Source organism: Halichoerus grypus, chromosome 8 (genome assembly GCF_964656455.1).
Source record: "Halichoerus grypus chromosome 8, mHalGry1.hap1.1, whole genome shotgun sequence".
In the NCBI taxonomy this organism is placed as follows: domain Eukaryota; kingdom Metazoa; phylum Chordata; class Mammalia; order Carnivora; family Phocidae; genus Halichoerus; species Halichoerus grypus.
The window spans coordinates 120899289-120912603 of NC_135719.1; the positions used below are offsets into that span (position 1 = coordinate 120899289).

At 52.8% G+C, this 13315-nt stretch overlaps 1 protein-coding gene across 1 annotated transcript; it reads right to left on the minus strand.

The window, feature by feature from the left end:
• Positions 1-259: 259 nt before the first annotated feature.
• Positions 260-12609, minus strand: CCDC177 (coiled-coil domain containing 177). The gene is made up of 2 exons (XM_036107238.2): positions 12277-12609; positions 260-11334 (listed from the first exon to the last, which is right to left on the minus strand). Exon 2 carries the CDS (start codon positions 11304-11306, stop codon positions 9186-9188), a length of 2121 nt encoding a protein of 706 aa, XP_035963131.1. The 5' UTR covers positions 11307-11334; positions 12277-12609; the 3' UTR covers positions 260-9185.
• Between the last annotated feature and the right edge of the window lie 706 nt (positions 12610-13315).

Below are 13315 nucleotides of genomic sequence, written 5' to 3' on the forward strand. Positions count from 1 at the left end.
TTGCCCAACAAATATAATCTATTACTTTCTAAATCATTCTGAACTCCAGCACTTTGTGTCCATCTCAAGTCTTCGCCTTCCAAATGATGCAACTGCTACCAAACGTGCCCTCAAAGTTACGAAGCATACTGGCTTTCCCTTGAGCTTTGCATACCTTTTCTTCTGCTACTCGAGGTTGTAACTGGATCCATTCTGGTGCCCACACGGAGAAGAGACTCTCAAAAGTACCTTCTAAGGGATTCCAAGGATTTGTTAACTGGTTTAATCACTGGCAGAAGAAACTGTACATGTTTTCATTACTTGTACATTCTTTTTGCTAGAAGTTTTGGCAACTTTTGGAAAACCCCTTAGAGTCAGGTTGCCTACCCTTATCTATGTAGATCTGGCATCTATGAACCATGACCACATTTTGAGTCGGGACCCAAATAGCAAACCATCAGTGTCTAAGGCACCTGCTCTCTCCTTTCTCCTCCCTGGCTCTTACTTCAGATGGTTCCAGTGAGGGGCTTCTAAGCCCTCTGTTGAAACATTGACTTACTTAGCCATGCTCAGACTCATAAGATACATATCCCACCTGCATTTTTCTGTCTATGGCTTCATCCTAGTGTGCTCCAACCTCTCCTCCTTTCTCTTTATTCCTGTCTCTTATTTCTGTGCTCTCACGGCATGTTCTCCTTTTTGGAACATAGTGATGCTTTTACTTATTTTAATAACCCTTCCTCGGTCAGCCTTTTCCCCTCCCAAAGCAGTTCACTCCCCTCCCTCCTTGTTATTTGTTTCCATTTCTTTTAGTGGCTGCAGGAAATGGGAGCCCATGCAGAATTTTCGACCCGCCGATGGCAACGGAGGCAGACTATGAAAAGTAAGGCCAGCGCTTCTGGCTGGGCCCGTACCAAATAATTAAACGGCTTCGCTCCCAATATCCTTTTGTTGTGAATCTCAAGAGGCAGGAAGGGCTGGTGTGATAAGTAATAATGGGTGTATCAGGTGAGGTGAAGCCCACCCTACTGGATTCCCCTTTGCAGGTAGACCACCAGACTTTAGCACTCAAACCCCTGGCTTCACAAGATAGTGAAAACAAGCACTTGCCTCTGCGTGCAGGAGTAGCCAGTTATAAATGGGAATAGTCGGTACAGGCAACATCCAGAAAATAAAACATGCAGCTGGCAGCCCCGAGATGGAGAGAGCAAAGGAGAGATTTTTATTAAACTGCTCTAATAGGTAGCTTTTTATTTTTCTCCTTTCGGCAGAACGAAGTCTTCTAGAAAACCACGTACTTAGGGATCGTTGGGAAGCTAACTCTTTGACACCTGCAACCGTCCCAATAAGATCAGAATGAATGGAATGTGTTGGAGTGGGAAGCCCCAGCATAACATCTGGCCAAGGCAGGGGACTTATTCAGATCATTCAAATGGAGAGAGGGATGGATGGTGTCTCATTTCCCTTTCAGTTCTGAAATATGATCCGGTGGCCTAGGAAGTGCAAGCCTAGCCCCAATGACACAAAGTTGTCAGGAAGAAAAGAGTTGCCTAGAAACAAGGAGGTAGGGTGGTGGGGAGGATTTACCAATGGGAGTTAATCACACATGCAAAATGAACTGGATTTGGGCTTGCCTTCCGGAGCAGTGGCTCTCACACTTTAAAGAGCACCATGAATTAACTGGGGATCTTGCAAAAAAAAGCAGACTCTGAACCTGAAGTTCTAGGATGGAAACGGGATTCTTCATTTCTAACCAACTCCTAGGTGATGCCAATGCTGATGGTCTGTGGACCACAGTCTGGAGTAGCAGGGTTCTGCTACTGGGTTCTAGAGCAGTGCAACCCAATAGAACTTTCTGTGATGATGGACATGTTCTACACCTCTGCTGTCCGATAGGGTGGCTACCAGGGACATGTGGCTACTGAACTCTTGAAAGGTGGCTAGTGTGACTGAGGAGCTGAATTTTTAGTTTTGTTTAAATTTGACTAATTTAAATTGAAACAGGCAGATGTGGTTAGTGACTCCCGAACTGGAGAGCATGGGTCTAGAGCAGTGATTCTCGAACTTAGGTGCACACTGGAATCACCTGCAGGGCTTGTTAAAACACAGACTACAAGGTCCCACCCCCAGAATAGCTGATGCTGACCCTCCTGGCCTAGGACCACCCTTGGAGAACCTCTGCTCTAGAACATGCACTAAGCTTCAGGGTCAGCATGAGAGTCTCTCATCTTTTGTCCAGGCAGTGAACCTCAATCTTACCCTCAGGGTCAGCACAACCCACCAGGTCCAGATGGGGTCTGAGCCTGAGTCCCTATAGGCCTTACGCATGGGCACAGCGGGTGGTGATTCAAATGGCTGGCATTGGAAGGCTCCAGGAGGGCCCACTTTTAAAAAATATATTTCCCACTGATTCCCAAGAGGCGACAGAACAGACTAGTTACAAGCATTTGCTGTACAGCCAGATTAACTGAGTCCAAGCCCAGTTATGCCCAATACTAGTCACTTAAACTTGGTGCCTCAGTTTTCTCATCTGTAAAATGAGAATACTACTACTACTTACCTCATAGAGACCTGGTGAGGATTAGGTGCTTAAAGCAGCTGCACAGTGTACGTGCTCAGTATGCATTAGTTATCATCACCCACAATCCCAGCGTTTACAGATTGTTCACTTTGGCTCTGTAGGCACTCTTCTCACCCTACTCTACTATTTTGCTGAGGGCTCAGGAGGCCTCTAAGGTCCACTGGAGCCTCCCTCTAGGGTGTCCAAGGGCAGAAGAAAGGTGACAAAGCAGGAGGGCACCTCACTTTCTGATATACACGGGAGAGCTGGTACGGGCCACTCGGCTGTGCACTGCTCTACATCCGGAATGGGGACTCGACTTCTACAAGCCCAGTTGTGCAGCCATCCCCCAGGCAGCTGTGTGCAGGGCCAGTGGCGCAGGGAAGAATAGCATTTTTCTGAGCCTTCTTAGGAAAAGTCATTTGTTGAGGATGAAGCGATGCGAATACACACCCACCTCTCTCCTTCTGCTCCCACATCTGTTCCTACAATGAGCCATCAGCACTTTCCCAGGCTGAGCTTGTCGCAGACCCTGTTTCTCATTCCCACGCGGCCACAGCAGAGACGGCAGCCCATCCCAGAATTTCTACCAGGCATCACAGCCCGCAGTACCAGCACACCTCCCACAACCTCTTCTGTGTGCTTCTGCTAAAGATACTACTATAGAATTTGGTACCACGACTGAAACATCCTCTTCCCCAAGAAAGGTGTACACATTTTAAAACATTCGGTCATCTTAGCCATCATTTAAGGAAGTCTTAAAATAAAATTTTGAGAATTACCACCAGATGTCAATTTTATTGCCAAACATTTGGTAAACAAGGTAATCCCTCCCTCCCCAGCCCCAGGCTACAGCACATCGCTAGGGGAACCATTACTCCAGAGCCCCTTCCTTTGGGTTGGTTGGGGGATTGCCACACAGCAAGGGATACAGACAACTGCAAAGGGCTACCATCAAAGCCTGGTGTCCACTAGGACCACCTGGCTGATGTTCAACCTACTTCATTCCTTCCTTTTCCACCCAAGTTCAGAATAACAATATCCATGAATTGAGTGCTATTTCTAGGGACTGAGCTGCTTTCCAAGCATTAACCCATTTAACAACTGCCTACCATGTAGGATCTGTTGTCCTCCTTTTATAGATGACAAGAGGAGCCCATTGAACAGTAGGTAACAGTCTGAATAAGTCAAGATCCTTGCTTCTTTGCCAAACTCTTTGCCTTGAAGCTATGGCAACCGCATGGACTGGATGTTCAGAACTTTGTGGATGTTAGTCATTCCATCATGCTGAGATGTTCCGAATGTCAACATTTTGGCATCCAAATTCCATTTCCCAGCCAGTCTGTCACACTGAGAAGGGGAAAGGAGAAGTGTAGTGGCAGTATGAAGACCCTTTGTCACCCGCGTGGCTCATTGCTGGGCTTGGGAAATATGGACACTGTGCTTACAGGCCAGAGCCTGAAGCAGCTCTGAGCTGGAGGTAGGTGGAATCAATGGACCCCTCCCAAGGGGCAGCTACGTTTCCTCAGAGCTCACCCTTCCCTGGAAGAATACAACCACAATTTCCCTCCCTCTGAAAGAACGCTGATGCTGGAACTGGTAGGTGTGTGTGTGTGTGTGCGTGCATCCAGACACTCACACAGGAGTAGATACGGATCTACTGTCTGACAGTCCTATGAATTGTGCAAGCGTCTGACACAAGAACATGCTACCAATACTGTACTAGTGAGGAGGAAGAAAGGCATGAAGACTTCAAAATGGCAGCTAATTTAAAAATCACTTTGGACCAAGTCTGTGCTCATATGGGACATGACAGTATTTGATGAATCAAGAAGTAACAACAGTGCAAACAATGATCATCACTGTTCCTCAAAAGGAAACCACCCTCCCCTCTATGTCCTAACATCTGCTACTGACTCCACCCTCTGTCCCAGCCCTGGCTTTTTGAAGCCCTAGCAGCACCAGGGCCCAGCCTGAAGGGACATGTGAAGGGATGCATTGGGCTGGGAGGAGGCGCACCTAGAGAGAGCTCCAGAACTCCGTGGAACAGCGGACACAGGTGGGCGGACCAGGTGCTCTTCTATACAATTAGGTAATTAAAGCACGTGATTGGTCAGAATACAGCAGGTGCTGCATCAGACAACCGAAGCCAAACGTGTATCACCTATAGGGCCTAAACAACATTTCTAGAACTGAGAGCTCTCTGCTGGGTCCCTGAAAGCTGCTTTCCAGGCTGTGTCAAGAAATGCCAGGTTTCCGTGTGTTCATCTGCCAAATGTTTCCCTGGGACATGCAGGGTGGAGACGGCAGTCGTATGGTGGAGAAAACGCAAGTCTACAGAGCAACCTACGGGCAACCACAATCACCTGGAGGCCTTAAGAAGAATAATTGCTTCACTAACCTTTCTCGTCAATTTAGTATTGATCAGAAATCTCTTTTTGTTGAAACTTTTAAGCTGGAATTGCTTTTTTAAGCTGGAATGCTGAGTTTCTTGTCTCAGCACGGAACAGTTGAATGATGAAGCTGGTACCTTGTTTTAGGGATCTGGGACTCTGCATGGCCTGAGGCTCATTCTCTGGGTTGATGATCATTACCTTTCTTTTTTTGATGATCATCATTTATGCTGCCTTTGTTAACGTCGTGTCAAATAACACCCTTGAAGGTAATTAATCTTACTCTCTCTTTTTACTGTAATTTAAAACTGATTAAGTACATGACCTTATGAATTTGACCTGATTAATCAAGGCTCCTGGCTAATCAAGGGAAAGAGAACAACAGGGACTGAGTGATGGTTGGTTGGCAGATGGCGTGTCCCCAGGAAACTAAAAAGGCTTGAAGTCAGTGCCTGAAGGACCATCAGATCTACCTATGGATGGATACCAGGGTAGGAAGGTAGTTAAGCCCAATGGGGACATACAGATGTCTGTTCATGACAATGAAGCATCAGTGGTCCCCAGGGTCAGTGATCGGACTTTGTCTTCCCAGCATCAAAAGCAATGCCTGGCGCACAGCAGATGTTCAATACAAATTTGTCAAATGAAAGGAGGTTTGCCCACCTGATCTATCCTTCACAGATTTCATTGGATCACCAGTCAGTTGTCCCCCAGCCATCCACCATCTATCCCTCTCTCCATCTAGTATTTATGTGCAAACCATATGTGAGGTGCTAAAGTGTGATCTATAGGGGATTCGAGGCTAAATAATATACAGCCCCTTATGCAAAGTCAGGCATCCCTCTGTTTCAAGGGACTTTTTAAAGGAGAAGGAATGATAACTGGTGGACTTTACAGAGTAGCTTGAACACAAACTGCATTCTGATATGCCTTCACTCCTCCATCCACTCTTCACCTTTGGCAAATCCCTTGAAGGTTCAGTCTGTGTGCTTCTGAAGGGAAACTTCCGTCTTCTTGTCCGGATGTGGTGTAGGCACTGGTCATTCCCTAAGCAGGACGCTGGGCTAGCTTCACCGATGATTGCATCTGAAACAGCTTTGTCCTGCTTGTTTCCTTGGCAATGAACCAAACAAAAGCTTCTTCCAACCCTTCCCACTCCTCCTTACTCCATTTCATGTTCTCTCTTTTCGGAGCCCGGGGATGCTCCAAGAGGGCAAATGTGAAGGTCTGAGACCACTTCAGGGCTGCAATTTCCTGGATGGTAAAAAAACTTCCAGCATGGTGCTCTGAGGCCAATTCTGGGCACTTGTTAGAATGTTTACATCAGGAGAAGTACGCCTTTCTCCACCCACTATCCCCATCGCCCCCCAACCCTCCAACTGTCTCTTGCTGCAGTTCAGAATACGAACTACTTCTCTCTGGTATCACGTCAAAGAGAATATAAATGAAGAGCCCAACAAAGGATTCTGGAAATTGCTCCTCCTCAAAGGGCAACATGACCACTTATCCTAGGATGTAGCAATGGGTCTATATTCTAGAGGATGATCTGAAATTTAGAAGAACCATTCTTTACGATGACTAGGTTTGGCTTCTGTCTTTGTTTTAATTTTACTTAGCTATATGGATCTCTCTCTCTCTCTTTTTTGGAATCCAAGTTTTTTTTTTCCTTTACACAGTGCTTTTCACTAAGTGTAAACCTCTAATTTGGTGACATTCAGATTCAGACCTGGGCCTTTGCATCACATATGACACTATGATCGGCAATGTGCTTTTCTTTTTTAAGCTTTATTTAAATTCCAGGTAGCTGCAATGTGCTTTTTGAGACCATCCCTTTCGTCACTAGATCACAACAGTACATTATACTCTCTGCGCATAGTCCGGTCACATGATCCTTTCTGTTTATGCCCATTGCACCTGCAGTTCTGAAGTCATAGGGCTGAGAAACCTCTTTGATTCTGATTCATCTTCACAGTGCTGAGGAAGGCCAAAGTCACAATCCCCATTCCACAGGTGGGGAACCAAGGCACAGAGAGGTGATCTATCCAAAGTCACTCAGTAAGTCAGAAAACAAACTGAACAGAGGGCAAGGTAAGATCACCTGTGTACCTTTCAGTGCGTTATCCAGAAAACCAGATTGCGGTCCTTCTCAAATGAATGTACGTACTTTGGAAGAAAGTAGTTTTACGTGGAATTTCCTATTCACGTTTCAAAAGCTCTCTAGGAAATCAGGAGCCACAAGGTAAGAACCAGTAAGTATCAGATTAACCTTTTAGTCAAATGCCCCGACTCACAGACAATACCATTTATTCCAGCTAGCTCACTGAGAACCTGATTACCGACAAGAAGAAAATTAGAGGGAAAAATTCATCCATTCAAGAAATAAACCTTGGCACAGCTCCTGTGTAACACCTAAGTATTGCTCCCTTCTGCACAATGCTTTTGTACCTGCTGGCATGCAATTGGGGGGGGGGGTACGGATGGAGTGTGTGTATATGTGTGTGTGTGTGTGTAATACCAGACATTTTAGGGACAATTCTGCCCAGCAGAATATACATGAAACATGTCTAATATAGTAGTTCTCTACCCTGATTCTTTTTTTCTTTTTTGGTAACTTTTATTTCCTGATCCTGATTTAATGTAAAATGTAATGTTTTCTGTGATGAAGGCAGAGTCAGTGGGTGGATATGGCCAGGGGGCTGATTTCGGCTTCATGGGAAGGAACCACTCTAGGCATTAAAGTTGCCCAAAGACAACTGAGTGGGACTTTTGGGACCAGGGAGTGGCCTGGTCTTGCAAGTATTTTCCCCCAGCAGCTAAATGATTATCTGCTGTAATGCACTGCCCCTTCCAACGCCCAGGAATCAATATTCCCAGAAACCAACTAGGCCAACAGCAGCCCTCCTGCTTCTCTACTCCAGGTCAAGAAAGGCACAAAGAAGACCAACAAATAATACTGAGGCGGTGCTTTGGATCTGGAAGACCTTGAGGTACCAAGAGAAGATACTGATGGCCCCGTCTGGCCAGTGGGAAAGGTGAGGCACGGAGAGAATGATTCAACACTTCCAGCAAAGGTGAGGGGGAACCAGGAACTTAAGGGGGAACATTCTCTTTTTTCCTCATGTGAGGGAGGAGGGGAAGCTACAGAACCAACAATAGCGACCACAACTCTCCACAGCAAAGCGGCCCCCACAGGAGATGACTGTCAGGGCAGCTGGGACAGTTCCTTCCCCGAGGGAATCCTAGCTCCAGACACGCTGGGCCCACCCTCAGGGACAGCATCCAGGGCTGGAGATTTAGGCAGGATCGGCCTGGGCAGGCACATAAGGTAGCTCTGCTTCGTAAGGCATGGCTGATGTCTTTCGACGACTGGGCTCCACACTGGGAGGTGGGCATCAGACACGGCCTCCCCCTGAAGCTACCCTGCAAGAAAGCAGAATCCGGCGGAACAATGCTGCCTAGGGAACTCATCTCCCCCAGGGGCTGGGGGCTTCCACTAAAGCGAAACAGCATCACCAAACCAACCGATTTCTTGTGTCACTTGGGAGAATGGGAGGGAAAAAAGACACAAAGTGATCATTATTTGCAGATGATTGTCTACCTAGAAAGCCTATGGGAATCAACCAAAAAAAACTACCTTAACTAAGACCCGAATTTGCTCAAGTGGCAGTTTAAAAGTCAAGCATACAAAAACCAATCGCTTTTGGGGTCCCTTGGTGTGGTCTAACACCTTGGAAGAGCTGTGCTTTTCTGCGAGGCCTCTGAGCTTTGTGCAACTTGCCGTTATTTTAAAAGATGGAGGTGAGCCAAGGCGACGCCTCCTCAGCTGCGGTAACCAATGTCACCTCAGACACCCACATGCGGAAGCTGCCTGGGCTGACTGCTGCAGAAGGGGGCGGCCACCGCTGCACCCTCTCCTACGGGGGCCCTCCCCCAGTCCCGACTCAGGCCCCCTCTCCCCGCTCTTTTTCTACTCCAACCCCGAAGACACACTGGGAAGCCTGGCGAGGGCCGCTGCGGGAGCCACCAAGGGGATGTGGTTAAAGATTGTGCTATGTCATTTCCAAATGAAGTCCGATTTTTAAAAGGCGGTGGGCTGGCAGCTCTCCTATCTGTCCTCTCATTGCCTCATTGGTCGGGAGCCTGGCGAGGCCGCGGCGCTGGGCCCCGACCGCAGACTTCCGCAGTCTGGTCATAAAGGCCAAGGGAGGCCCCGCAGGGCTGAGCGGGGCCGCCTGGCCAGCTCAGGGCCGCGGTCATTTGCGGTCCAGGCTGGCGTGCAGCTGGGCTTCCCGCACCATGCGGTCGAAGGAGCGCGTGTTGGTCTCCTCGCGTACCTTCTCCCGCACGTGGAAGGAGGCCCGGGCTGTGGAGCGGGCGGTCTCCAGCGCGCTCCGCCGCTCCCGGGACAGCTGCTCGCTCCGCTCCAGCTTGCGCCCGATGGCCTGCAGCAGCTCCTGCCGGCGGCAGTCTTCGTCCCTCTCCACCTTCTGCTTATTGGCGCGCTGGGTCCGCTCCTTCTCCAACCGGCTCTGGCCCACGCGCCGCGCCTTCTGCTGCACGGCTTCTTCGGCTGCCTGCGTCGCGTGCTGCAGCCGCCGCTCCCCCGCCCGGGCCAGCGCCTCCAGGTGCGCCTGGTGCTCGCGCCCTTTGCGCTCGGCCACCTCCTTGGCCCGCCGGCCCTGCAGCTCCTCCCGCCGGGCCCGCTCCCGCAGCTCGCGGGCGCGCTGCTCCACCAGCTGCTCGTAGTTCTCCTGCGCGCGGCCCAAGCTGGCCTCCAGGGAGCTCCGCAAGCCCTCTCGCTCCGCGCGCTCCTGCCGGGCCCGGCCTTGCAGCAGCGCCTCGTGGCGCGCCCGCTCGGCCCGGCTCAGCTCCCGCTTCTCCCGCTGCAGCTGGCCCTCCTGCCGCTGCTTGGTGCGGGCCGCGCGCTGGGCGCGCTCCCTGCGGACCAGCTCGGCCCGCTCGCGCCCTTCCTGCAGGCCCTCCTCTCGCTGCTTCAGGTTCTGCTCCTGCTGCAGCTTGCGCAGCCGGTCCTCCCGGGCCGCGCGCTCGACCCGCTCCCGCCGCAGCAGGCCCTGGTGTTCGGCCAGCTCCCGCCGCCGCTCCTCGCCGCGCTCGCACTGCCGCTGCCGCCGCCGCGCCTCCTCGCGCTCCTCGCGCCCCCGACGGCCGCGCCGCTCCTCCACCTGCGCGGCCCAGGCCCGGCGGCCCTGCTCCAGCGCGCGCTGCTTCTCCCGCTCCTCGCGCTCCCGCCGCTGCTCGGCTCGCACGCGCTGCTGCTCCCACTGGCCGTGGGCCGCGGCGCGCTGCTCCAGCAGCAGGCGCTCCTCCTGGTGGCGCGCCAGCATCAGCGCCGCGATCTTTCGGTCGCGATCCGGCACCCCGCGCAGGCCCCGCTCGGCGCGCACTTGGCGCACGATGCGCTCCACGTGCTGAGCCGTCTGCGGAGAGTGGCTCAGGTCACCCAGGCTGAAGCTGCGGCCGGTGAGCGGCACCAAGGCCAGGGCGGAAGGGCGGCCCAGGGGGTTGGGGGCGGAGGACGCGGAGCCCGCGGGGCAGCTGTTCCTGGCCGAGGCCCGCAGAGGCCAGCGCAGCTCCCGCAGGCTCTCCCCGCTGTAGGACGACGACGACGCTCCAGACTCGGAACTGAGGGCGCCCTCGCGCCGGCGGGACAGCGAGTCTAGCGAGTGGCTCTTCCTACCTGCCCGCGACGCCGCGGTCGGTGGTTGCGTCCGGGCCGGAGATGGGCTGGAAGAGGCCTTGCGGGCCGCACGCGGCGCGGGCGAGGCCGGGAGGCTGGCGCTGCTGCAGCTGCTGCTGCTGCCGCCCGCGCTGGGGACCGAGGCGGCGGCGGCCGCGGGCCCCAACGGCGTGAAGAGGCGCCGCTTCTCCTCGCGTACGATGCGCTCTCGCTCGGCCCGGCACTGCTGCAGCTTGGCGCGCCGCTCCGCCTCGTAGGCCTCGTACAGGCCGGTGGCCACCCGCATGGAGCGGCCCGGCGCCTCGCGCACCAGGTCTGCCAGGGCCCGCGGCAGCAGCTCCACTGGCTTGACGGCGCAGCGCGCGCAGGCCTCCAGCGAGCGGGGACTGGTCAGCACGTAGCGGCTGCCCTCGGCCTCCGGACAGTCGAAGTTGAAGAGGTCGAGGTGCAGCAGCGGAGACTGCTCCCGCCGCCCGTCTTCTTCCGCTGCGCTCGGGACTTCAGCTTTGCGGGGCGCCGCCGCCGAGGCCGAGGCGGAGGCCGAGGCCGAGGCCGAGGAGGCGGCGGGCTGCTGGGCGCCCTGTGCGTCGGGGGGCACAGATGCGGCGGCTGCGTCCCCTTCCGAACCTTCAGGCTCGGTTCCCGCCTTTTCGTCTTCCGGCACGGGGTCCACCATGGCTGAGCCCTGTCCTTTTGCGGAGTCCCTGCGGAAGACAAGGTAGGGACACCGAGGAATACATGAGAGCAGTTCCCCCCCGCCCCATTCATATACACCCCCTCCCAACTTAATCAGCTTTGGGATTAGGCTCAGAGGCCCGGTGGAACGTAAATCATAATACCAATGCCCTGAAAACCCAGGCGGGGGGCGGGAGGGAGGGGGCGGGGACTGGTGCAAAGAGAAAAGCCTCAACCTCCCTCAGCCCCGGTGTGCCGGCCAGGGGTCTGGGGCCCGGCTTCCCAGGGCGTCTGGCCCGCTGGAGGCATCTCCTTCCTGCTGCAAGTTAAGATGAAAAGATCGCGGTGCAGGCAGTAGCGGGCCAGGGAGGCGGTGGAGGGTTCCCGGGAGGATTAGTGTATTTGTTTGTAGCTTAGGCGGGGACCGGGGATGCAGCTTTGCAGGAACAAAAAACGAAGAGGCCTGTTCATCCTCAAAGTGCATTGCTGCGAGGACCCCATTTGCCTAGGGAAGAAGTTTATTTGGGATTAGGCTCAGAGGCCCTGTGATTTGTATGATTAAATTTACATGATGCATATTATATGATTGCCCCCTGCCAAAGGAGACCCGGGCCCGGGGCTGATGGAAGGGCTGAAAGAAATGCCTCAATTACAAAAGGCCTCCCCGGGAGGGGTGTTCGATTCTTGTTCTGTCTTTTGGGCAGGGCTTGCTGGGAGCTATGCCGGTCCCCCCTACCCCCACCCCCGGTGTTGGCTGGGGATGGAGAAGGCGTCTGTGTCCTCTCAAATGCACCCGATCCCCTCCAAGTCTGAATGTGCTAAAGGCACCATCCACCCCAATCTAGCCTTGGACACCTGCCCCTGGGTGCCCTCCGAGTCCCCCTACGGTATCCCAGCGAGGTGGGCTCTGGGGACTCAGCCCGGCCACGCCAGTGCCCGCCGCTCCCGGGTCTCCGGGCGGGATCACTCACCGCACGTCCCGGGCTCGGGCCCCGCGCCGAGGGCTTTTGTTCGCAGCTCGCCGCTCTCCCTTGCGCGTCTTCAATCCCCGCGCCCGCGGGGTCCGATTACTGCCGGCTGCAGCCGCGGTAGGAGCCCCAGCTGCCACCGCAGCCACCGCCAGCGTCTCTCCATGGGGCCCGCACACATCCCAGACGCTACCTACACGCGGGAGGGGGAGTGGGACAAGGGCGCCCTAAAATCCCGCGGCTCTGCTCCCTTCCCTCACGCTGATTCTTGAAAAAGGAAGCCGGGTTCCATCGCTGCTGCATCCCTCGCGGTCTCTCCAATGGTGAAGGTACCGCAGGTCTGGCGACGCCCCCGGCGCCTCCTGGTGGACGTTCAAGGGTGTGGGTTTGTTTGCTTAGAGGGCGAAGAAGAGAAATACATATATATTTGGTGGAGATGGATATATATGTGTTTGGTGGAAATGGAGATCTATCCATCTCCATATATATATCATCCATATATATATATTTGGGGGAGGTGGATCTATATATATTTGGAGGGAGATGGATATATATATATATGTACATATATATTTGCAGGGAGATGGATATATATGTATTTGGTGGATATGGAGATATATATATTTGGAGATGGATATACACACACGCACACACACACTTGATGGATATATCCACTGAGAAACCCTATTCCATAAGCACCTTAACTGGCTAGAATGAAGGAATAGCTTGGCTTGTTTCTCAAGGGGACCCTGAGAAACATACAAAGTTGATAGTGAATAATTAGATAGAAATAGGGTTTCTAATCCAAACTATGATTTTATTCTTTTAAGAAAAACTAAGAACATTCAGATAGGTTTGAGGCAGGCAGAAAATGTGTGACTAGTGTTTAATGCAAATTTGGAGGACTTCCTGGTCCCAGGTTACACACATTAGAACCAATTAGTGCCCTTTAATGAGTGTTATTTTGAGATACCTCCTCCCCACCTTTTTTCCATTTGGAGTGGTAGTAGCCATGGAAGACAGATGGGAGGAGGACTGGAGG